The sequence below is a fragment of the Macadamia integrifolia genome, unplaced genomic scaffold (assembly GCF_013358625.1).
Source record: "Macadamia integrifolia cultivar HAES 741 unplaced genomic scaffold, SCU_Mint_v3 scaffold46, whole genome shotgun sequence".
Taxonomy (NCBI): domain Eukaryota; kingdom Viridiplantae; phylum Streptophyta; class Magnoliopsida; order Proteales; family Proteaceae; genus Macadamia; species Macadamia integrifolia.
The window spans coordinates 27534-49287 of NW_024870459.1; the positions used below are offsets into that span (position 1 = coordinate 27534).

Here is a 21754-nt window from a genome sequence, read left to right on the forward strand (position 1 = left end):
ACACTCTTCTGGATCATTAAGCTTTAGCATCTCTCTACTTTGGAATTGGCCCCCATCAAAAACTTGGAGATTTAGGAATAAGTAGTCAAAGCACCCTGAACTAGCTAGTCAGTGCTCATCTCTCAATTCAGATCTTTAATTTTGTTTGTATGGAAAGAACTATTTTTATTTTAGCCACCAATTCAAAATAGAGAGTTTCTGTTGTAAAGGAATTATAATCATTTATAAATACTATAGAAGCAATTCTAATGTCACACACCTACCAGAAGATATGGAGAGGTTTCAGCGACGTTGGCTCTCTTGGCTTCCTTCCTTCTGCATAGTCAATTATTTTCTTATTTGAGATGATTAAGGTGATTGTCCCTGAAATTTTTAAAACAAAATAATACTTTGTGCATCAATTATTTATTCATGAAATTAATGGAAATGTATCCAATATTTATTCAGTAAACTCTCTTAGAATATACGATCTATTCTGGTTGGGGAGTCAGGGACGACCACTCATAAATAATAAAGCTCACAATTTATTTTCCATCACATATAGAAGCGGTTATAGGGACACACCTTCTAAAAGAAAAGAAGGTTTTAGCAATGTTGGCTCTCTTGTATTTCTTCCTGCTTCTAGTGTCTCTCTGTGGCCACCGGGATGCTTGTATGTGGCATTCCCATATAGTGTTATGCCATTGACACCACACACTGTTCAGAACTCAGGTTGACCAATGCATTGCAAGATGATGAGCAAGATTAAGATAGTAAACCTCTTCCAACATTGTAAAAACAATAATTGATTAGACTAAGAGCAAAAATGCCTACTTTTCAGAAATACCCTGACACTATCTGTTGTGATCCGATGCTGCTATCAAGGGCATGTTCAGTGTTTGCTTTGGAGCTCTTCAAATGACCATTGATATAATAGAGCCACATGTTGCTGGTAATACTGCTTTTTTTATGCCAGCACCCTCATGCCACAAACAATATACATCCATATTGCATACAATATTAGAATACTGGCTGAAAAACTGATACTAGTGCAATAATCCAAGGTTACCCAACATCATTGACTGCAAATAATGCCACATGCGATCTATGAACCGGAAAGAAATGGAACCTGAGCTAGTTCTGTGGGCAGTGAGAGGCGGAGATTGTGAGTCGCCAAATAAGCAACAATACCAGCAGTATAACCGGCAAAAGCAAAACCACTCACCTGCAAAAAGGATTATGGCTCTTAGAAACCATTAGAATCAGAATTGTGACTCATAAGAAGGTATCAATAGCAACATGTACCTTCCGCAAGTACCAAAAGAAGTCCGCTTTTTCCATACCCATAAATGCAACCCCAGCTGCAGAGCCTATAACTAACATAGACCCACCAGTACCAGCACAATATGCAACCAGCTGCCAAAGTTCAGAATCTTGGGGGAATGATGATAGGTCATACATTCCCATTGTTGCTGCAACTAGTGGAACATTGTCTATAATGGCTGATACAACTCCTATTGCACTTGCAATCAGCTCAATATTAGGTATATGGGCATCGAGGTAATTTGCCAATTCCCTGAGAAGCCCTGAAGCCTCCAGGCTACAAAAAACCAGGTTAAACATTTGTCAGCTCCAGGAAGTACGATTTTGGCCTATCTTTATACTTCCTTGTAGAAGAAAACTTGCAACCAGACAAATATAGAAAGAAAATTAGCAGCAGAGTCATGCATGCTGTAGAATAATATAACAGATCAAATTCTAGGAAGAGAGATTTTAATCACTGCCACATGGCAGAACCTAAGGAAATCCAATCCTGATATGATAAAACATCCTGTAACCTACAACGAAAAATCTGTAGAAAAAGGTATCAACGGAATCCTACATTCCCTTTTAAATGAAAAAAAAAAAAAAAAAAGGAACCAATATTTTGCAGAGAAAAATAACAATTCCCAGCCCTTTTGCTCACAAAAAAGACAAAAAATATTAAGAGATCAAATTCAAGGAAGAGAGATGTTAATTGTCATAAACCAATCCTGTGACATGAATGCTAAGAGGTGAGTAACTAGTTAATTTCCTTTTCTGAGATGTTATCAAGCTTGAACAAATTTTATAATATTATAGGGGCAGAATATCACTGCCAGCCTTAGTGGCCCCTGCGCGCGCATGCAGGGGGACCAACAGGGGGGTGCTATTTCATTTCAAGGGGGCGGGGTGGGGCAGTCATTTCGTGTGCTCCTGTGTCTAGGAGCAGGCTGCACGCAGTCTGGCAGGGATCTTTTTCCCATATTTTAGATATAATAGTCTTCCCGACTGAAATATTTGATTTGGATCAACATGACAATCTGCTATCAAACAACTTCTGAGATCGTTGGATGTTTCTAAAGTAACAGGATCTAACATCCTCATTGGAAGCCTTTAATATAGTCAATTGCATTAAGAGATGCTTGATGGAACCCATCATCAGAATTTACTATTGGAATTCTCCTTCCTGTTAAGACTATGCATTTCAGTTCATAATCAACTTCTCTATCTCGGAATGAATAACTCACGAGGTAGATTAGATAATCCACAAATAACTTGGGCTTTCAAAATCTCATCAACTTGAAGAGGAATTTAATAAGGCATTTTTTTCTCCTGATAGAATGTCATTGATGGTTACTTTCTTTGCTCATACTAATCTCTATAACACACATTGAAAGAGTTCAGTTTTTTGTATGATGTCAATGTAGGGTGCTTAGTAGGAGACGTGCCTAAATTGACATGCATCCTGAGTTCAATTCCCCTTGGGGCGTACATGTGCATCCGGGGATTAGTCGGGCCAAAGGTTTGGACACCTTCATTAAAAAAAAATGTAGGGTACTTAGGATCTGCAAAGAGGTGTAAAAGGCTGTCACTACTAATACCAGTGAGTAATTTAGGGTGTGTGGCAGGACAGAAATGAGTCTTTAAAAGTTATGCTGCTCCAATAAACTTTGTGCTCAAAACAACGTAATGTTGCAGGCTTCTACTTAGTGCAGAATTGTGTTGATAGGGGAGGCTTATTTTTAATAGAACCAACTAAAGTGATATTTTATTTATTTTTGTCTCATTGTTCTATTTTAATTTTATTTGTAATGGATTACAGAACTATTTCTTTAGCTGAGATCTTCCGAAGTAGCTGGTTGTGCCTCTTTCCTCTTTATTCTCATCTTCCTACTCTCATCTTTCCACCTCTTTCTTCCCCCTCTTTCTTTTTGGACTTCGTATATTTTGTTTTGTTTGGATCCATGTAGCCGACCCCATTAAGTTGGGATAAGGCTAACCATTTCAAACTAAAGAAATGAATGTTTTTTTTCTAGTAGTTCAGAGACTAACCTTCCACCTTTTTCTTCAGGTGATAATTAATCCTTCACCTTTCACCATTTACAAGTTTCCTTTCTTCTTTGACAGATAAATAGTTTAACTAAGGCCCCATTTGGGTAGATGTGAAGTGAAGTAAAATTTGACAAAACAAAAAAATTAGTAAAATAAAATTTACATTGGTAAAGTAAAATGAGATAAATGAATTGAATGAGTGCAAATAGCCAAAAGTTAAATGAAGTCAAACACATTTTATACTGAAAATGAATTTCCAAATGTTTGGTCATGATGCAAATTTGTGGTCCACATATTTTCTTTCTTGTCGAGTAATAGTTATCTAGAATGATCATTTTTCATTTACTGTAGAAATAAAAGTGAAAATTTTCACTCCCAACTTTATTGATATTATGGTCCCCACACATTTCTCAAAACAAGTACATAAACTTTATTTCCAAACAAACACCCCATAATTTTATTCTGTACTTTCTTTTTCATTTCACTTTACTTTCGCTTGAACAATGAAACTTTTATTTTGCTTCACATCTAACCAAACAAGGGTTAAGAAATAGATGAGCACAAAAACAAAAAGACAATACATAACTGAACTTTGAAAATGATCATTGAATACAAGAAGTCAGCACTAACTTCTAGTTATAAAACAGACAGTAGGAAAATAAAAAATAATTGATCCGCCCATGGTACAAGGTTTTGACGAAATTTTGTGAAACCAAGAGAAATATTTTCGGTTTCACAAGCTGTCAAAACAGAACAATCTGCGATACCAAAGGATTGCAATGTTTCGCCAAAATTTTGGTCTTTTGTTTTGTTCCACCAATATTTCGATTGAAACTGTTCGAAGCCTTTACCATAAATTCCATGCTTTGAGCGAAATTTGACCCATTTCACTCGGTTCATCTAGTTTCGGCAGTGAAGGTTGAAAAACCCAATTTTTGAACTTTTTTGGCCAAATCGCTGTGTACAAGGGATGACTTGTTTGTATTGTTGACTCTTTGTAACAAACCTTGTATGATCCATTATTTATGACATGGTTTATAATTTGATGTCTATTCATTCCTAATGCAAATTTAAGTTGTTTACTTGAATTATGTGTTCTAGTACGAAAATTTGAGTGGAATAGGCCATATCAGAGAATGTATAATACTACTAACTTAGGATCCGAAGTCAAACTACCATTTTTGTGAGATTTTTTTAAGTCTAAGGGCTCCACTATGTTTAGAACCTAAAATAGAGTGTCCTAGAAGTTTCAGGACCTAATGTGGCCATTTGGCCCTTGAAACTTGCAGAAAAAAATGTACAGGTTTAACCAAAATTTCAGTTTTGGTCGAAACATTTCAGTTTACAACCAGGTTTGAGGCCAAAACTGGAACCTTGATCCACCCACAATATTTTCATTAATTAAATTGGTGAGTAGTGGCATCAAATTTTTGAAAGAGTTTATTTTATTTTTTTTTTATTTTTTTTATAAAATACTTTTTGAAAGAGAATCTTTGAACGCATAAAATAGACAAAGAAATTTCATAAGTTGCAAAAATTTTAATTCCCTTGCATGTTACTGCAAGGAAAGCTAGAAACCCAAGAGGACCATGCATACCTCCCGACAGACAGAAGGATCCCCAAAAAGAAAAGGGCTCCTTGAGTATCAATGCGAGATAGAGCTTGTGGTACTCTCAACTTTTGCCTCTCAGATTCACCATAATGGATAGCATCTGTCAAAATCCAAAGAAATCCTAGTCCTAGCAGCATACCCATGTAAGGAGGCAGACCAGTGATGGCCTTGAACACTGGAACAAACACCAAAGCCCCAATACCCACAGAAAATACCAGCTTCCCTCGAGGAGCCATTTGCTCAGATGCCAAAACATTGGGAGAGTTTTGTCCCTTACCATTAACTTCACTGCATAAAAAGAGGAAAATGTCAAGCAAATCTGTAATACTAGTAGAAGTTCAAGCAAGCCTTTTAAAGCATTTATTTTATGATCTGTCCCAGATGCATACCTAGTTAGGGACATAAGAGCCAGTGGCACAACCAAAGAAGTGATAGAAGGAATAAACAAGTCCTGCAAGAAAAGAGAAGTAGATATGAAATTCCACTCTATCCAGTATAAAAAAGGGTTTAAAAATTTCCTTGAAGGGGCAATGACGATAAAGTAGGCATTTTCATATGAAAAGAATGACATATAATGGTTAAGCAGTTTCTGAGAACCTTTGTTTCATATGGCAACAAGTACAGGTGTCCAACACATTATCTGTTTTAACTGGGTGGAACTGAAACAAAAAACTAATTGCGCCTCTAGCTGCCTCTATGAGAATTAAATAACATGGATTATCTCTCTACCTCGAATGGAAGGCCACAACAAAAGATAATCTGAGACCCTGTTGTTAGTGTTAGGAGACTTAACACTAACGGAGACTCCAATGGAGTTAAAGTAGGCAAGAAAATGTGGCAGTCCAGTCTCTGAGCACTCATACATTTCCAGATAGGCCCGGACTGCCAGGTAAAGGAGTGGAAGTTTAACTTCGACAGTCGCCTGAATTCAGGAGATGTCCCCGCAAAGGTTCACGAAAGTTTTATCTAATGTACCACCCTGATGAAAATAATTTAAACGATGGTCTCCATCTGAGTGGCAAGTCTCTGGACCCAAATGTTCCAGTAACACATCCGAGCACTGTCTCTGAAAATATTATTCCTCTTTGTTCGATGGGCATATACCCAACCATGGATTGAGGGATCAGGCTTGGATCAGCTGTATTGAACAAGTAGCCTCAAAGATTTGCAAATACTGATCCCAAGTTGACTTTCCGACTCCCTCCGAACTCGGTTAGAACTGGTCTCCCAACACTGTTTCTACCTGAGTTTGGAACAATCCAGCTGCATTGTAGTTGGTTGGACTCGGAATGGGCAATGGTTAATTTCATCCCTAACTTCTCACAAAGCCACAAACATCTTAAGGGAACCAGGGGGGGGGGGGGGGGACCACCAACACTGACAGTTGAAATGGTTTCTCAAACTATTGACCAATTCTGCTACATGGAGGGATAATTTGCTCATTCTGACTCCGGCACACACTCGAAATGGGCCACCAACTTCGACATGTTGGCATCAAAAGAATTCCTCATTTATTCGACTGCCAGAATGAGTAAACCACCCTCATGTAGCAGAAATGGCATATAGTGCAGGAAACCATTTCAGCACTACAAATCCGTTGACTGAAAATTAACAAATGAGTAGAGGATAATGTGAACAACATGTCCAGAAAATTTGAGCACCAACAAAGGCTGCTAAATGGCAGATATGCCACCAGTACCAGAACAATTTCGTGATTGTCAGTTCTGCATCCGTAATAATTAATTTCTTTCCTAGATATGCTTTTCAGAGATACAAAGAAACTATAACCGAGATGCAACATGCATGGATTTCAGGATTTATGATAACTTGATAAGTTGAAAATTTGAATATCCACTGATAAACCTAATAATAGGATCCACTGGTGATCAGAATAATGGACAAAGACCTTCATTGTCTGTAATGTGGAGATCTGACCATGTATCCACAGCATTGTTGTCGTAACATCACCAATGGGAGTCCATGCACCACCTGCATTTGCTGCTATGACGACAACAGCTCCTAAAAACCTGTTAACGTACCAATGTGGGAAACAATGGGTCAAAATGATGAACAAACTTTCTGACGTGAAACTGCATAGTCATAGGCACATAAATGGTTAAAAACGTTTAATATAGAAAAAAAATTAACCCGAGGGGGGGGGAGGAGAATAATGCTGGCAATAAAAAAGAAATGAACTAGGGGATAGGATATAATCATGAAGCAAAATTGACATCGCACAGACAACATGTAAAAGCAAGAATACTTCAAACTCATCAGAGTCAATGTATAACAAAATTCTGAACAAAGCAAGGAGGTATGAGAGTTTTAGCTCGTAATTGATAACAAAAATTGCATCTGAAAAGGAAAGGGGAAGATAAGTCCCTGATGCAGATCGATTAAGATGGATCTGCTGGTGGTGGGAAAGAGAATTGAGGAAGAGAACAGAATTTCAGAATTGAGAGAGAGAGAGAGAGAGAGAGAGAGAGAGAACAATCTCACTATAAAAAATAAACTAAATCATTTCTATTGATCAAATAATGAGGAAGCTAATCCTCATACATGTATTTATACACCTGATTAGAATAGTGAAATAAAACAGAATTCTAAGCTATCTTAAACTCTCCATGTTGACTGCTGTTGGAGGAGACCCTTCATAACTCAACTAACTACATAATAAAGAAAAAGAGACCCAAACTAAAAGGAAACTACTCTCCATGGAACACTGTCTTGGAGACTCAAACACTTAAGAAAATAAAGAAAAGATAACCCAAACCGAAAAGGAACCTCCGGCCAGCCAGAGGCTGTGATTAGGTGTCATAATCTATCTAAACAACTTTAACACATGAAGGCTGGATTTATTTAATACTGGACAGCAGTAAATAAAAGAGATGAACTCCTAAAATCTAGCCATGATTTGTCCTAGACAAGATTCCAGAAAATCTGGAAAGTCTGGTGCACAAGGTGTTAAAGAAGCTTTCAAATTGGACCCCATGAACTGGATAAAGCTTTATCTGAGCAAGTTAGAAATAAAATAAAATAATACCTCCCCTATACGTCTAACCACTGGGTCCCATGAACAAATTATAAACTAATCTACTTCCAATTTAAAAAATTGCCCTATAGTTTGGGCCCATGGTATTATAATGCTTCCAACTAACGAATACATTCCTTTTCTAAAATTTCAACCAAAACTAAAGTTTTGAAGTGGTTACATCTAAGCAAGAGAAAAATGGTAGTGATTGGCTGGTTGCCATGATCATTATCGTCATGACAAATGTTGTTGCCTGCACACATTCAAAGTTCTCAAAGGATAGGAGATTTAAAAATGTTTAAAAATAATTGGAGAAAATAAAAGCTGGGACATACTTCCTGAATTCTGAAGGGGGGACAAGTTTCCGCAATAAGGAAACCATGACGATGGTTGATGTTAGGTTGTCAAGGATGGAACTAAGGAAGAAGGTCACAAAGCCAACCTGCAAAATTCAACACATATTGGTCAATGACATGTAGCTGAACCAATAATTTAAACATACTATGACTGAGTGATATATTGAAACTGAACTACCAAAAAGTATACTAACTTTTTTCATTTTCCTTCTTTATATTAAAGCAACAAAACAAGGAGAATGAAAAATAAGTCATGTGGTCCAAGAAGATCACAGGGGAAAAACTGAACCCCAACTGCACCAAAAGGAAGATAAAACCAACCACAGAACACAGAAACCCCACAAAAAATGCTGACCGGACTATTTTTACCTTCAACTATTTTTTTCTAACAAAAAAAACCCCTGACTACTTCTCAGTGAAACCATATTATCCTTTCTCAGGCAGTGACTCTCATCCTTTCTTGTAATGGGATGAATTCAGAATCTGCAGCACAGAATGACAAGTGTGAGGAAGAGAGAACAGGCTCGATGGACACCTTTGCTGCCTGTGACAGGATGATATATGTATTGTGTACCTGGTTCGTATTATCTACTTTTACTTTCTTTATTTCATAAATTATTATACAAATAAGTTCATAAAATTTTATAGCTAAAAAAAATCATGCTTTGGTCCATGGAACAATAGTTTTTCATCCATACTTCCTCAACTAACTGAAGCCAGTGCATAAACCAATATCCCAAATAAGCTGAACACAGACAGAAAAGACAAATAAAGGACACAACAATAGACCACTATAACTAAATCATAGACCACTCACCACCCAAAGGAGAGTCTTTGGCTTCCGAGTTGTTATATTGTCAGTAACCAGCTTAAATCCTTGATGAGCATCAACTATCTCTACGATGGTCATTGCACCAAGCAAGAAAAAAACAATTTCACTGACTTCCGCAGATGCATTGGATAGCTCTTTAACAGCTATATCAGTTGAAGGGGCCTGCCAAAGAAAATATGACACAATGACTTCCAAACTAAGAAAAAGAAATGCAAGAGAAAACCAGACCATGGAATTTAGTTGAAATAGAAATTATTGAAGACAGTAGAGATGTAGAAACTGCAGATGGTGTATAAAAGGGAAAAACGACGGAGTACCAGCCTTCTTCGGCAAATGCAGAAATTTACCAAAAGTTCAAAGAGACAAATACATACAATTCAGGGTTCCGGTTTGGAGGATGACCATGCGGCTACGCTCTCCTGGGTGGATCTATTTCTCGCCATATGGCTGCTTAGTTCAGACTCAACTTTTACGGCCACATGGTGAAGTCATCCTTTATTCAACTGGTAAGTTAGCTCCTACACCGAGCTCACGACATGGCAAAATAACGCTAAAAAATGGTTGAAAATCCAGTATTCTTAATAAAGAATGGAGTTTGGACTGCTGACAATGCAATTTGAAGAGTCAGTATTTTGAATAAGGTTTGGAGTTTGGACTGCTGATAATACAAAGTGGGCCACCAAATTTGACAAAAGACTGATCCAATGGTCACCAATCAATCCACTGGTTGGAATGACTAGATCAGCCTCTATTTGGCAGGAAATAGATCTGCCCAGTATGAATTTTAGAAAGCAAATATTGATTGTCACCAAGGATGTAGAAACTAGAATAGGGCTTGGGAGGGACATAACAGAATCTTGTTGAGCAGAGATTCAGGAAATTGATTTTTAAACATGCTTCTAAATGTTCTTGTTTTACATTCTACAGTGGAATTGTGCTGGCATAATCTTCGATGCCGAAACAAGATATAGGACATGCCAGAAAGTGTGCCCATATGGGAATAAGTGCTTCACTTCATAGATTGTCCTAGGAGAATTTGAAAGTAACACAACATCAGTATTCGGAGAAAAATGTAGCTCATGAACCAAATTACTTAACAGATAACTTCTTGAGCTTACTCCAAACATAAAGGCTAGAAATTCCTGTTCCTTCATTAAGGTGTACCAGCAACACCAGACATCCAACAAGATAAAATTCTGAAAGTGTTCATGTGTGTTTTGGGTGACTGGTATACGAATTCCTTTAAAGTAATTAATGATGGGACCTGGAAGGAAACTGGGTTAGACCATTGATGGTGTTGAGGTTTGCAACCACAAGGGTTTCTTCACCTCTAGGGTGTTTTTCTTGGGCAATATTGTGGACACTAAGTCCACTGGTTGATGGGCTCAGCATCTGGGAAACTTCCAGGAGTTTACACCAATAGTGACTGTCTCACTAGGTTAAGATGGTCCAATCTCCCAATTGATCCCTTCTTCTCTATGTTATTGGAAGCTTAGGGAACTTAGCGCCACTATTACTTATGCTCAATGGCACATTAACTGGAGATATATGACACAGAAAATAATCATTTGTTATTCTTAAATCATTTTTCCTGCTAGTGTATCTACTTTTCATTCGGCAGCACATTGACATAAACATACTGATTGCAGGATTGCTTCTTTCTTAAGGGACAAGGCTTCCATGTTGCTATGCCTTCCCCCCACCCCCCAAAGAGTGGCCCCCTCAATATAGTCAGACTCAAACTGTTTAGGGGAGAAAATTTTCCATTATCCAAGGATGAATATATTATTATTATTCAAAACAAATAAACAATGCCAGGAGAAGGATCTAAATATGAAACTACTAATTAAAAAATTAGTTATCTAAAAAATCCAAGAAGATTTTATAGAGCTTACTCCAATACTTCGTATGACCCACAAACTCACAGCCATCAACAAGCCGACACCACTTTTGTTGAAAGCAAGAGATTCTTCAAAAATTATGCCTGCATATCCTAATCCAAATACCAAAGCCATGGCAACATCCTGTCCACAAATACTTCCATTTAATTCCATAACGTAAGAAAATCAAACCTATAAATAGAAGCACGAGAGAACTAAAAGCAAACAAGTTATTCAATTCCAAATCAGGTAGTAAGAAAAGAATTGACCTGATTGGCGGCTACCCAGGAGTGATTAATTGCAACTGCCCCAACAGCAGCCGATGCAAGAATTGCAACAGCCTTGAACAAGTCAGTCTTTGGCTGATAAGTAGCCTCGAAATCTTGGGAACTCATTTCATCGACAGAACATAAAGGATCACATGTTCCAGATTTCGACATCAGCTCCTGCTGCAATAGTAGCATGACTATAATTTCAAGTATGAAGTTCCACATAGAGGTGCAATCATTTTCAGTAATGACACCTTAGACGTAAAATAAAAGCTTGATATTGTCACCTAAATGTATGTTTCATGTACCAGTACCATAGCCCCGATCCATTGAATTGGGGGAACCATGATGCTGTTCACCTTTTAATTCAGTCTTGGATCCAAAACTCAATTCTTAGGAGCATCTTTATTATTGTATTAAATTATTGCAAAGAAATAAATAACTAACTGCTACACACAACTTAGACAACTGTTTTCCAATAGTTAATGGGAAAGCAATGAATTCAAGTGATTGGATGAATACATGTGCTGCAAGTATCCTTCTGAGTGAGTCAGCGGCAAGGCGGCAGCCAGGACTAGGTATGTATATGTATCTTGCAGCTGTCCATTATTTACCAATGAGTTCCTTTTGAATGACTGATTGGGTATGTGACAACCAGGAATAGGTACAAAACCTGTCATCCTTTGGCAAGAGGTTTTCAATGCAGTAGTCCAGCATTCATCTTCCACAATCCAGAGGTAAAGTGGAAACAGACTTTAGACCCCTTTGAATACCTCAAACAACCTCTAGCATCTGGAGCTACTTCTGTATGCACAGGTTTCAAAAGCAAAATGGGATGAGATAGCTGCAAATGATCTCACAACCAGCTTCAAAAATGCAATGATATCTACCAGTTCTTGCATCTATTATGGTATCAATGAATCGCTCCACTTGGACAAAAGAAATTGCATTAGTTAACTTTGAACTCACATAAGTCAGTGATATAACTCGCTATTGGCTAAAAGGTAAATTGTATCTACATTAAAAAAGTAGATGCATAGCTCAAGTCATTTTCCGTATTGGCTGAGCCAATCCACACCAACCAAGCCAATCACATAGTAGAAACCAGTTGTTTCAGTTCATTTGTATCTGTCCAAATGTTGGCAGCCTAACCAGAAACCTAGCTAGCAGCTTAACCAACTCAAGTACTATTATTATATTTATCTGCAATGGTTTAACAATTTAAGGGAAATAGACATATAAAATGTAAAAAACATTTAGAATAAGTATGGAAAAATAAACTGTTAATTGACTTATGTGTGTATACAATATACCAAATCCGTTCCAGCACCAAAAGCTTTTCCCAAATGCCTAATTATTATTTTTTTTTTATGAATAAAAAATTCCCCCTGAGTCAACTTGGACTACAATGCTCAGTTTTGAGCCTCGACCGGCACAGCATGTCACGTTTCCATGTGAAATAGGCACTCCATCCATCAAAAGATACGACTCTGCTGATCAATCCAACGCAATAATCCCGGCTAGGCATCACCAAAGGAAAGAGGGGGGGGGGGGGGAGAAAATGGTTTGAGTCTTTCAGACACCTGTGTAACAAGTCACTATCTTTTGAATACAATGTGATTTAGAAAATAAAACAAACTTCAACAGCTTTCAGTTTGACTTAGTGAGATGGAACTTATCTAGTTTGAAGTTCAAACTTTGAACCATATGATCTAACAAAACTTGTTTACACTTGATAAATCCATTATAATTGGTTTCCGTAAGGATGAAAATTAAATTTCTTGCTTTCTTGCTGAATTAAATCTCTTGAATGTGATGCTTGCAGGATCTCTAGTGGTGATTCAGTAAAACTTGTCTATATCTTTTCTCTCTCCTTCTTCTCCCCCACCTCCCTTTCATTCTTATTTTATTTGCAGCAAGACATACATGTGGCCATAAATTTGACACTGATAAATCCCTAAGCATGTATCCCCTTCAACTTCCAGATCCTCAACATAGACCCATATCAGCCACAATTACCAGAATCACAACAATCAACCACTTTAAACCACCCATTTTCCTTACTTTCATACGGAACCTATTCCTAATTCCAAATAATTGACCTAACAATAATTTTTTATTTGAGAACTGAAGACTATAAAACTAATACCATCAATAGATCCTTTCCAAAAAAGTGATAGTGCCACACCATTAAATGCACATGGTACGCCATGCAAATCTGAGATCCCACCAAACAAAAGGTCTCACTTCCATTGAATGGAGGGTGTAAAGTGGGATCCAACCATGCATGCTTAGCACTTTCCTAAGGCTCCTTCTGGTTGCAAGCAAAAGAAGAGATAAAAAGGAAAGGGAAGGGAAGGGAAGGGAAGGGAAGGGAAGGGAAGGGGAGGGGAGGGGAGGGGGAGGAAGTGAAATTAATTTAAAAAGAAACTAGAAGGTTTTGTAATCATGATAGTATAACTTAAACCTTACCAAATATGTCAAGTAAAATTTTGTAAGTGTGTTTTTTATCTACAATTCAAATCAGATGAATTTAGTGGAAAAGAGTAGCAAAATTTAATAACTAGATTTAAAAGGTTTCTGAGTTAATTACACAACCACTGTCGGTAATGATTAGAACAATTTTCATTTTGTTTTTGTTTAAATTTCATCTTCCTTCCCTTCACTTCCGACTAGATAGAACCTTCCTAGATATGTTATCTGCATGAGTCTGGTAAGACACTAATTGCCTTGCATCATGACAGCTCTAGAGGAGTTACAAATCTCCATATTTCTATCAATCTTAAACCTCTGCTTAAAGTTTTGATACCTATCATCCTGGAAAAATAACGAATAGACAACTATGTTGGTGTACGATGTCTTGCATTCCTTCACAGTTTAATCCAGGGAGTACTGGTGCAGCGCCTAGATAGGCAGGATGGCGGTCCCGCTAGCCGGTTAGGGGGGCCATGGGGATTGCAAGGGGGGCAGGAGGCCCCCTGTATAGCAGAGGGTGTAGGGGGGCACAGGCTCCCGCTTGAATTTTTTATTTGAGGGCAGTTGTGTACTTTCTGAATTAGGGTTTTCGCTATATATTTGTAGCAAGGGTTTCTTTCTCTATAATGCAAGCAATACTAAGAGGTGTGAGAGACGAACGTTGTAACCTCATTTTCCATCGATAGTGAAGTAGGATCTCATCTCACCGGGGATGTAGGCAATCTTGCCGAACCTCGTAAATCTGTGTGCATTGCTTGTTCTTATTTTTCATTATCTTTTGCATCGTTTTAGAGTTACGTTTCTACAAACTAGCCATTCTCATCTCTTAAGATGGCCCCACACCGGTCCAATTGAGCTTCAACTCTAGTGTCTTCAGCTATGTCAAGTCAGCTGAAAGAACTAGTAACACATAATATATTGCGCCCTAAGAATATCTTTTTACTTTTCAGGCATGCCTCTTCTATAAAACTCTAAAATTGCAGAGATGTTAAAATGTCATAGAGAGTTAGCATGCCCGTGTTGCCTAGTAATACAGTCGCAATCTGACATAAAAAATAAGGCTCTAAGAAGGAAATTCGTCCTGTCAAGTATCAACACAAACAAATGGAACAGTATATAATGAATGACATTCAAATTACGAATAAATTCTTCCTCCCTATCTCCTTCCTCCAAAATTGTCCTTGTGTCATGCTATTGTTTGTTGGATTAAATTGGTCAAAACCATTTAGTCATACCAGTAAACAAATTGGTCGACTTTAAAGAAATGTGAAAATATAAGCAGGAACAGAATTAGGAAATTGTGATTTGAAAATATAATACTAAAAGGAAGGGCGAGAGAGAGTAGTGGGAATGGAATCAAACCTGATACTGTTCGTCGGCCTTTTCTATGGCTTGCTGCCCGACGGAAGAAGAGGAACCATCCTTGGCTTTCTCTTCGGCTCGGGCAAGAAGGCCTTGGCCGCGCCACGTCCTGCCATCGGCTCTCCATGGAGAAGATCCCAAACGCGGCAGGGAAGGCCTTGTGGAGTTTCTCTGAAACGGAAAAGAGCGCAGAGACGAAGTAGGATAAGATCGATTTCCGGGTATGAAACGGTTACTGGTGTAATGATGGCTGGCAATCGAGAATGTCGCCATATGTTTGCCGCTCCAAATCTTTCTGCGATTTCTGGATTGATATTGCGGTATCGAAAATCGAGTCTGGCTGGGAACACAAAACGTCTCCACTTGACCACTACACTCCACACTCCACACTCCACACTCCACACTCCACAGAGAATGAAATCTCTATTCTCTATTTTATTTGGGAAACTAATTAATCTTTTTTTTTTTTGGTTTTATTGGTTTGCTAGCTTTGGCAGTCACAGAGAGCACCGACTCACCGTCGTCGGCTATGTTGATCCTACAGTTATCAATCGGAGTCGGAGTTCGGACTTTGGACTCGCTGCGAAACACCACAACCTTATCATAACTTTGGGGAAAACAACTCTGCCTGGGAGCAGAGAGCCTGTGCACCAGAGTGTGGGGCGAAATGACCGCCCCGCCCTATGACACATTGTATTCCCTCTTGATGCTTATTATTAATTATTACCATCGGTCCCACGGTCCTGAATAGAAAACTCTTTCTCTATAATTTATAGAACAAAGTTTTACTCACTCACCCATGGTTAAACAATGAAACAGTCCAAATGTCACCCACATCTCTCTCCCTCATTGTTTATGCCAATGGTGGCTGCAACCGACCATATTGAACGAGAAACTCAATCCTAATTTGTATTGGAGATTGCATTTATTCAGTTACCTCTTATACAGTTGCATCTCCCTATATCTATTTTTTTTCTCTTCCAATCAATAGCAATAACATTCAAAATCCTTATCCCAACTTAATGGTATCAGGTTATTAGCTATAAATAGATTTTGAGCAAAGACGAGTCTGAGGTTCTATACAAAAGGATTGATGGATTATGGTTAATTATTAAGTGTCAATTATCAACCTGATGCAAGCACCCTATGAAGGTCATGTGCTCCTCCTATGCCTAAACATAAAAGTGGTGAAATAACCATCTCACCCTAGTTGAATCCCAAATGTAGGTGCCCATTGACCCTATGTTGGTGCAGGAAACAAGTGACCAGGTACCTCTCTCATAAAATTATGTGTATCTACCTTTCTCTCATAAAATCATGTGTATCATTTCACATTGGGAGAACAGACCAAAGGGGAGATTGCATTCCAAGAGGATTTGCTTTGCAATGCTAGTCATTCTGCAATCTACAGTGTCAACCCAATATTAGAGCAGACCCAGCTCCACTGTGGAATCAATCCCACTATCCAATCATGGGGACTAGCCTAGAGGGGAAGAAGAGAGGCACATTGGAAGCAAATCGAAGAAGGAACACGGGTAACGGTCTCCTTTTACCCCTCAAATATACCGATACCAGTTTAGATATAGTGTTGCTATTATACTCTCAAAGTCTCAACGTGTCGAGTCCTCCTCTTCCCGCGAAACAATGGGATCTTCAAACTAATGTTCTATAAAGTTACAGAGAGGGAGGAAGGAAGGAAGACACATATATTTTGTCTACAAAGAACCCAGATTCTACTCATCTTATTAATCCTATTGATCCTTGAATTGCCGTCGCCATTGCCGTTGCCGTTGCGTATCCATGGCATCCAACATGAACAACTCCCAGCTTCATAAGGTTCTTACACTCACCCGTGATGCGTCTATATTTATTTTTGTTTCTGGGTTATGTTGTGTTTATCTAATCTCGCTCTCCGAGAGATGGGTTTTCTATTTTTTTTCTTTTTTTCTTTTGAAATGTTCAGGTGAGTGAAAGAAGAAACGAGGAAGGTTTACAGGAGACAATAGTGGAAACTGTGGATTACCGATCGTATGCAGGGCAGGACCCACAAAAACAATTAAGGAGGGAGGACGTAGAGGTGATCCATCAGCACCATCCTGACCAAGGAGGTTCAGGATCCGGCGCCGGCGTTCTGGGCGGCGCTGCTTCCGTTATCGCTAATACCATCAAATCTGCGAAGGATGCCATCTCTGGCGGCGGCACCACCAATGATGCACTGCCTATAAGTCGGCGACACCCAAAGTGATCTCAACTCTCGACACTGCTAAGCCACATGATCAACAAAGGAACTCTCCATCAACGATTCTCATTCAATCAGCTATGGTGGATTTTTATTCTATTTTTTTTAGATTATTTTTGTTTGACGTGATCTGTTGCTACGTCGACCATGATACTGTGTAGCTGATTCTAATTTTAATCATTGGCCTTTTTTTCTATTCGTCCGTTCAATTCTTAAATCTAATTTTATGGATCCTCGAAGTCATAGATTGAGATTTAACTGAAAAGTCAATATATTGAGTGGTTGAGATTTTCCGGTTGTAGCATAACCACGGTATTCGTAGTACATAAGCGAATCGTCTTTCTCTGCCCAATGGGCAAGAAGAAGGGACACGTGTCAGTTTCGCCTTGTAAGTCTTGAGTCGAGAAGCGAGAACGGAATAGATAGGAGTCGAGAGACGAGGGGCTCCTCTCTTATCCATCCCAGCAATGGCTCAAGCTCTGGTTTCGGCCTCGCTCTGCTACTCCCTTCGAGGTAATCATGATCTCTGTACCTCTTTCTCTCTCTCTGCGAGGACTATGTCATCTTACCATTTCTATTGCAGATGTGAGAGCCGTTAACCCTTTTAGTGCCGGTGTTCTTCCTCGGCTTCCGCTTGCCAATATTTCGGGAACCGCCACCTCCTTCGCCCGGGGATCTCCGCTTCGTAAGTTCCCAACTACTCTATTATCTTATAGATTTTGTGGTGGCAATTGCACAGAAAATGGGATGTTTCCTCTGTTTAATTTAGTAAAATTTCACTTTTCTTGTCATTTATATTCGAGATAGAAGCCAGAGGACGGAGCCATAGCGGATTTTTTTTCTGCCCAATACACAGATTGTAGCTCATAAAAGTTATGAGATCGAACTCTTCTGAAATTTCTTCCTCCACCATTTGTTATTATGATATGGGTTTTTCTTATGATGAGGGAAGAAGTTAGAATATCCCCTCAACTTTTTTTTTAGGTGGGGTTGGGGGAGGAAAAAATTGCCTTTAAGAGGAATTGAGAAAAATTGTCAAAACTAGAAAGAGGCACGTCCAAGGAGTCACATCCCCCCCCCCCCTCCAAAAAAAAAATTGTATTTTTAAAATGTTAAACAAGTTAGGAATGAGTTAAAATCGAGTGACTCCAATGTATTTGAGGTGTTTTGAAGGTTTCAATTAAGTTTTTTGTGGAGAGGTAGATCTTCTCTTGGTCTGTTTATTGGAAAAGTAGCTAGAAGATGGTCATTGTGTATGATATTGGCTCTTGCAATAAGGGTATGGACTGAGATTAGCTTTTTATTCTTCTATCGTGCATCAAAGGCTTGACATGAGCCAGGGGGTAACAAATATTGGGAAGCTGGGTTAATGGAGGGTTTCAATGAAGATTTGGTGGAGAAATTGATTTTCCATTGTCATGTGTTGGAAAAGGCACAAAAGGACAGTACTTGTCTGCTGTCTCAGCTCAGATTTAATAAAATAAGGTAGTATCAGTTGAGGGATTTGGACTGAGAGTTGACACAAAGGGAAGGAGAAGCAGATCTTTCTGTTATGATAGGAATGGAGACACAATCTACATCTATAATCTCCGCATAATCATTTTCTGGCTCTGTAATGGCGAGTCATAAAATCACTGTTCAGTGCTTCAGGTCTCACAAAAATCACTTTGATCGATGGATTGACCCCAAACAAGTGTACCTTGACCACCATCTTGTTTATCCAATGTTTGTGATGGCAGTTCTCTTAAACTCTGCTTTCACACATCATTCTCTTTGTCCTTGGTCCTCTTATGGAATGTTCTCTCTCTCTCTCCATATCCACCCCCTGTTTTGTTTTTCTTGAAATAGTTTGCTTACTTTAAAGCTCATTGCAGAGTTATTTTCCCCAATCCCTTTTGTCCACCGTCCTTGTTTGTTGCTTTTGTCCCTTCTATTGGCTTTGGTGCTCTTGACTGGGATAGGTTTAGTTTTCATGATCATTCCTGGTTTGGTTTTCTTTTTATTTGTTTTCCTTGATCAATATAATCATTTTGCTTCCTTTTGAGAAAAAAAAAATTTGTTAGTTCTTCCTCTAAAAACAACCAAGTCCACTAATAGTTGTTGTGTTTTCCTAGCATATACTAATGAATTTTCAACTCAGCCGCTGTGGTCATCCTTGCAAGTAATAGTGATCATGTTTGGTTTATGGCCTGAAGACAGTGATACAAGTCTCCATGGATAACTCAGATATCGAACGCAATTGTGCTTACATGCAATACATACAGCTTTTTTCTTTTTACTACATCTGTCCTGTATGTGACAAGGAAATGCTTTGGGGGAAAAAGAACTGCAATCCCATGCAGTACCGTTAGCGTCTCTGTCGTTCTCATCTTCATTCTATGCTGCTTGCTTTTGCCACTGCTACCAAATGTTCTTAAATCTCGCCAGTTACATACATCGCTTGTTCTGCAATTTATCTCTTAATCAATGAGGTGAAAAGTTGATGTTTTTTTTTTTTTACCAGTAGTTTCAAGGACTCTTAATCAAATTAAACCGGCATGTAAAGCGGCATCGATTTCCATAAGATGCGAACAAGGTACAAAAGGAGGCAGTGGTGGTTTGGATGTATGGCTTGGCCGATTTGCAATGATTGGTTTTACAGTGGCTATAACAGTGGAAATAGTAACAGGAAAGGGACTGCTGGAGGTATGATTGATATGAAACTCACTGCCCTTCCCCCTATGTGGATAAGATTCCAATTTCAAATAAATGCACTTTAGAGAATTTGTTTTCAGATAATGATTGTATTAGAACACTTGAATCCTTTTCCTTTTATGAAACTGTTTGCTGTTCATTCTTGAATTCCAGTATCCAACTCAATTCCATGAGTCAAGATATCCAGGTTGCATAATCAGATTCCCCATCGATATATCTTAGGTCATGGTGATCACTTGGACTGTAAATATGCCATTGTCATTTGTCTGAGTTTTGAGTTGTCTTGTTGAGTCCTAAACCACTGGTTGAATAGGGGTAGCTATAGTGGGTTGGGCATGGCATGATATGACATGATCACGATCTAATTAGCTAGTTTTGCTGAATTTTAACAAGATCTTCAGGATAAATAAGCTGTAGTATAAGTTTTCCTTTTATCCAGATGAATTATTCGTGAAACATGAATGTGGTTCTTTTAAACAATACTTTGTGAAAAGGATGGACATCTCCACTAACACTTGAAGGCCCTATGATAATAGTCAAGAGACCAGCTCTTTTCAATTCCTTTCTTGCAAATGTGCATTCATTCTTTCAATAAAAGCCAATTTTATGTAAATATTGTCTTGGTGTTGCAGAACTTTGGGCTTACTTCTCCATTGCCCACGTTGGCGTTGGCGGTTACAGCATTGGTTGGAATTCTGACAGCAGTTTTTATCATCCAATCTGCTTCGGAGGATTGAGAGTTCTTGATGTCTGTGAATATCTTCTGTAAAAGAGGTGGAACTTTGTGAAAATTCTTTGTCCATTTCTTGTATTCTTTATCTTTAAAATTTTGTATTAACGATTATCGGAGACCAACAGCAAGACTTTGACCATGTAACTCACGGCTCTTGAAAAAATTTCTATTGACTTGAAAAGTGCTCCAAATGTATTTAAAAGGGTAAAAAAATATTTAATTGGGATTTGAGAGAGAGTGGTAGTTGTGCGTAGGAGTTCTCATTCTTTTTTTCTTATTAGTGAAAGGGATGATTAGATAAACCTTTCCATCCAAGAACCACACAATCTGGTCCCATTAACAGTGCATCACCCTCACTTACAGTAAGGGGTCTGGTTCTAATTGTCAGTAATATAGGAGATGTTTTGTTATTAGTGGCATTCTTCAGGGGATGGCATTTTAAATTTCCCTTAAAAATAATACAGGATATTATCATGACTATATGATAGTTTTAACAAGAGGGTGGGTCTCCATTGCAGCCTAGTGGTCACATGATCGAATTGGGAAACAACCTCTCCCCTCCCCAAATCCTATAGTGGAGGGAGTCTTGTGCACTGGATATGCTGTGGTTTCTACATACCTGCTTTAAATATTGTCACGTGGACAAATAAGTGATTTGGATTAATCACTTATTTTAAACTCTAATTCAATCAAATACCCTCTTGTGTATTGTTGTATATCTCGTCATGATATATATTCTTATATATGTCTACATGTCTATGTTACTCTGACGGCTATGGTGCACTTTATGAGTGTTTGGATTAAGGATTCTCCAATCCAGGTCTCCCTCATATGGTAAGATTCTGTGTGGGCTCGAGCTCGACAGTGTTGAGTTGGACCGTCTTGGGTGCCCAGTTAGGCCCATTAAGATACCTACTCTTCCACTTTCCCGCTTAAAA

General features: G+C 38.5%; 3 protein-coding genes across 5 annotated transcripts; 2 read left to right on the forward strand and 1 right to left on the reverse strand.

The window, feature by feature from the left end:
* Positions 1-769: 769 nt before the first annotated feature.
* LOC122068812 (sodium/proton antiporter 2) lies at positions 770-15830 on the reverse strand. Of its 2 annotated transcripts, none has more exons than XM_042632719.1 (10): positions 15151-15830; positions 11314-11490; positions 11060-11188; positions 9150-9326; positions 8312-8418; positions 6852-6972; positions 5335-5396; positions 4931-5233; positions 1285-1579; positions 770-1204 (listed from the first exon to the last, which is right to left on the reverse strand). In XM_042632719.1, the coding sequence occupies exons 1-10, from the start codon at positions 15421-15423 to the stop codon at positions 1085-1087; spliced, it is 1764 nt and encodes a 587-aa protein (XP_042488653.1). In that variant the 5' UTR covers positions 15424-15830; the 3' UTR covers positions 770-1084. The 2 variants fall into 2 exon arrangements, with proteins under 2 accessions (XP_042488653.1, XP_042488652.1); XM_042632718.1 differs by having other exon boundaries at positions 11314-11493.
* Positions 15831-16571: 741 nt separating this feature from the next.
* On the forward strand, positions 16572-17585 carry LOC122068809. Its single transcript, XM_042632716.1, has 2 exons — positions 16572-16986; positions 17114-17585. Exons 1-2 carry the CDS (start codon positions 16951-16953, stop codon positions 17393-17395), a joined length of 318 nt encoding a protein of 105 aa, XP_042488650.1. The 5' UTR covers positions 16572-16950; the 3' UTR covers positions 17396-17585.
* A 157-nt stretch (positions 17586-17742) lies between these two features.
* Positions 17743-20997, forward strand: LOC122068808 (stress enhanced protein 1, chloroplastic). Of its 2 annotated transcripts, none has more exons than XM_042632713.1 (4): positions 17743-17902; positions 17973-18074; positions 19893-20074; positions 20716-20997. In XM_042632713.1, the coding sequence occupies exons 1-4, from the start codon at positions 17857-17859 to the stop codon at positions 20818-20820; spliced, it is 435 nt and encodes a 144-aa protein (XP_042488647.1). In that variant the 5' UTR covers positions 17743-17856; the 3' UTR covers positions 20821-20997. The 2 variants fall into 2 exon arrangements, with proteins under 2 accessions (XP_042488647.1, XP_042488649.1); XM_042632715.1 differs by having other exon boundaries at positions 19896-20074.
* Positions 20998-21754: the final 757 nt, after the last annotated feature.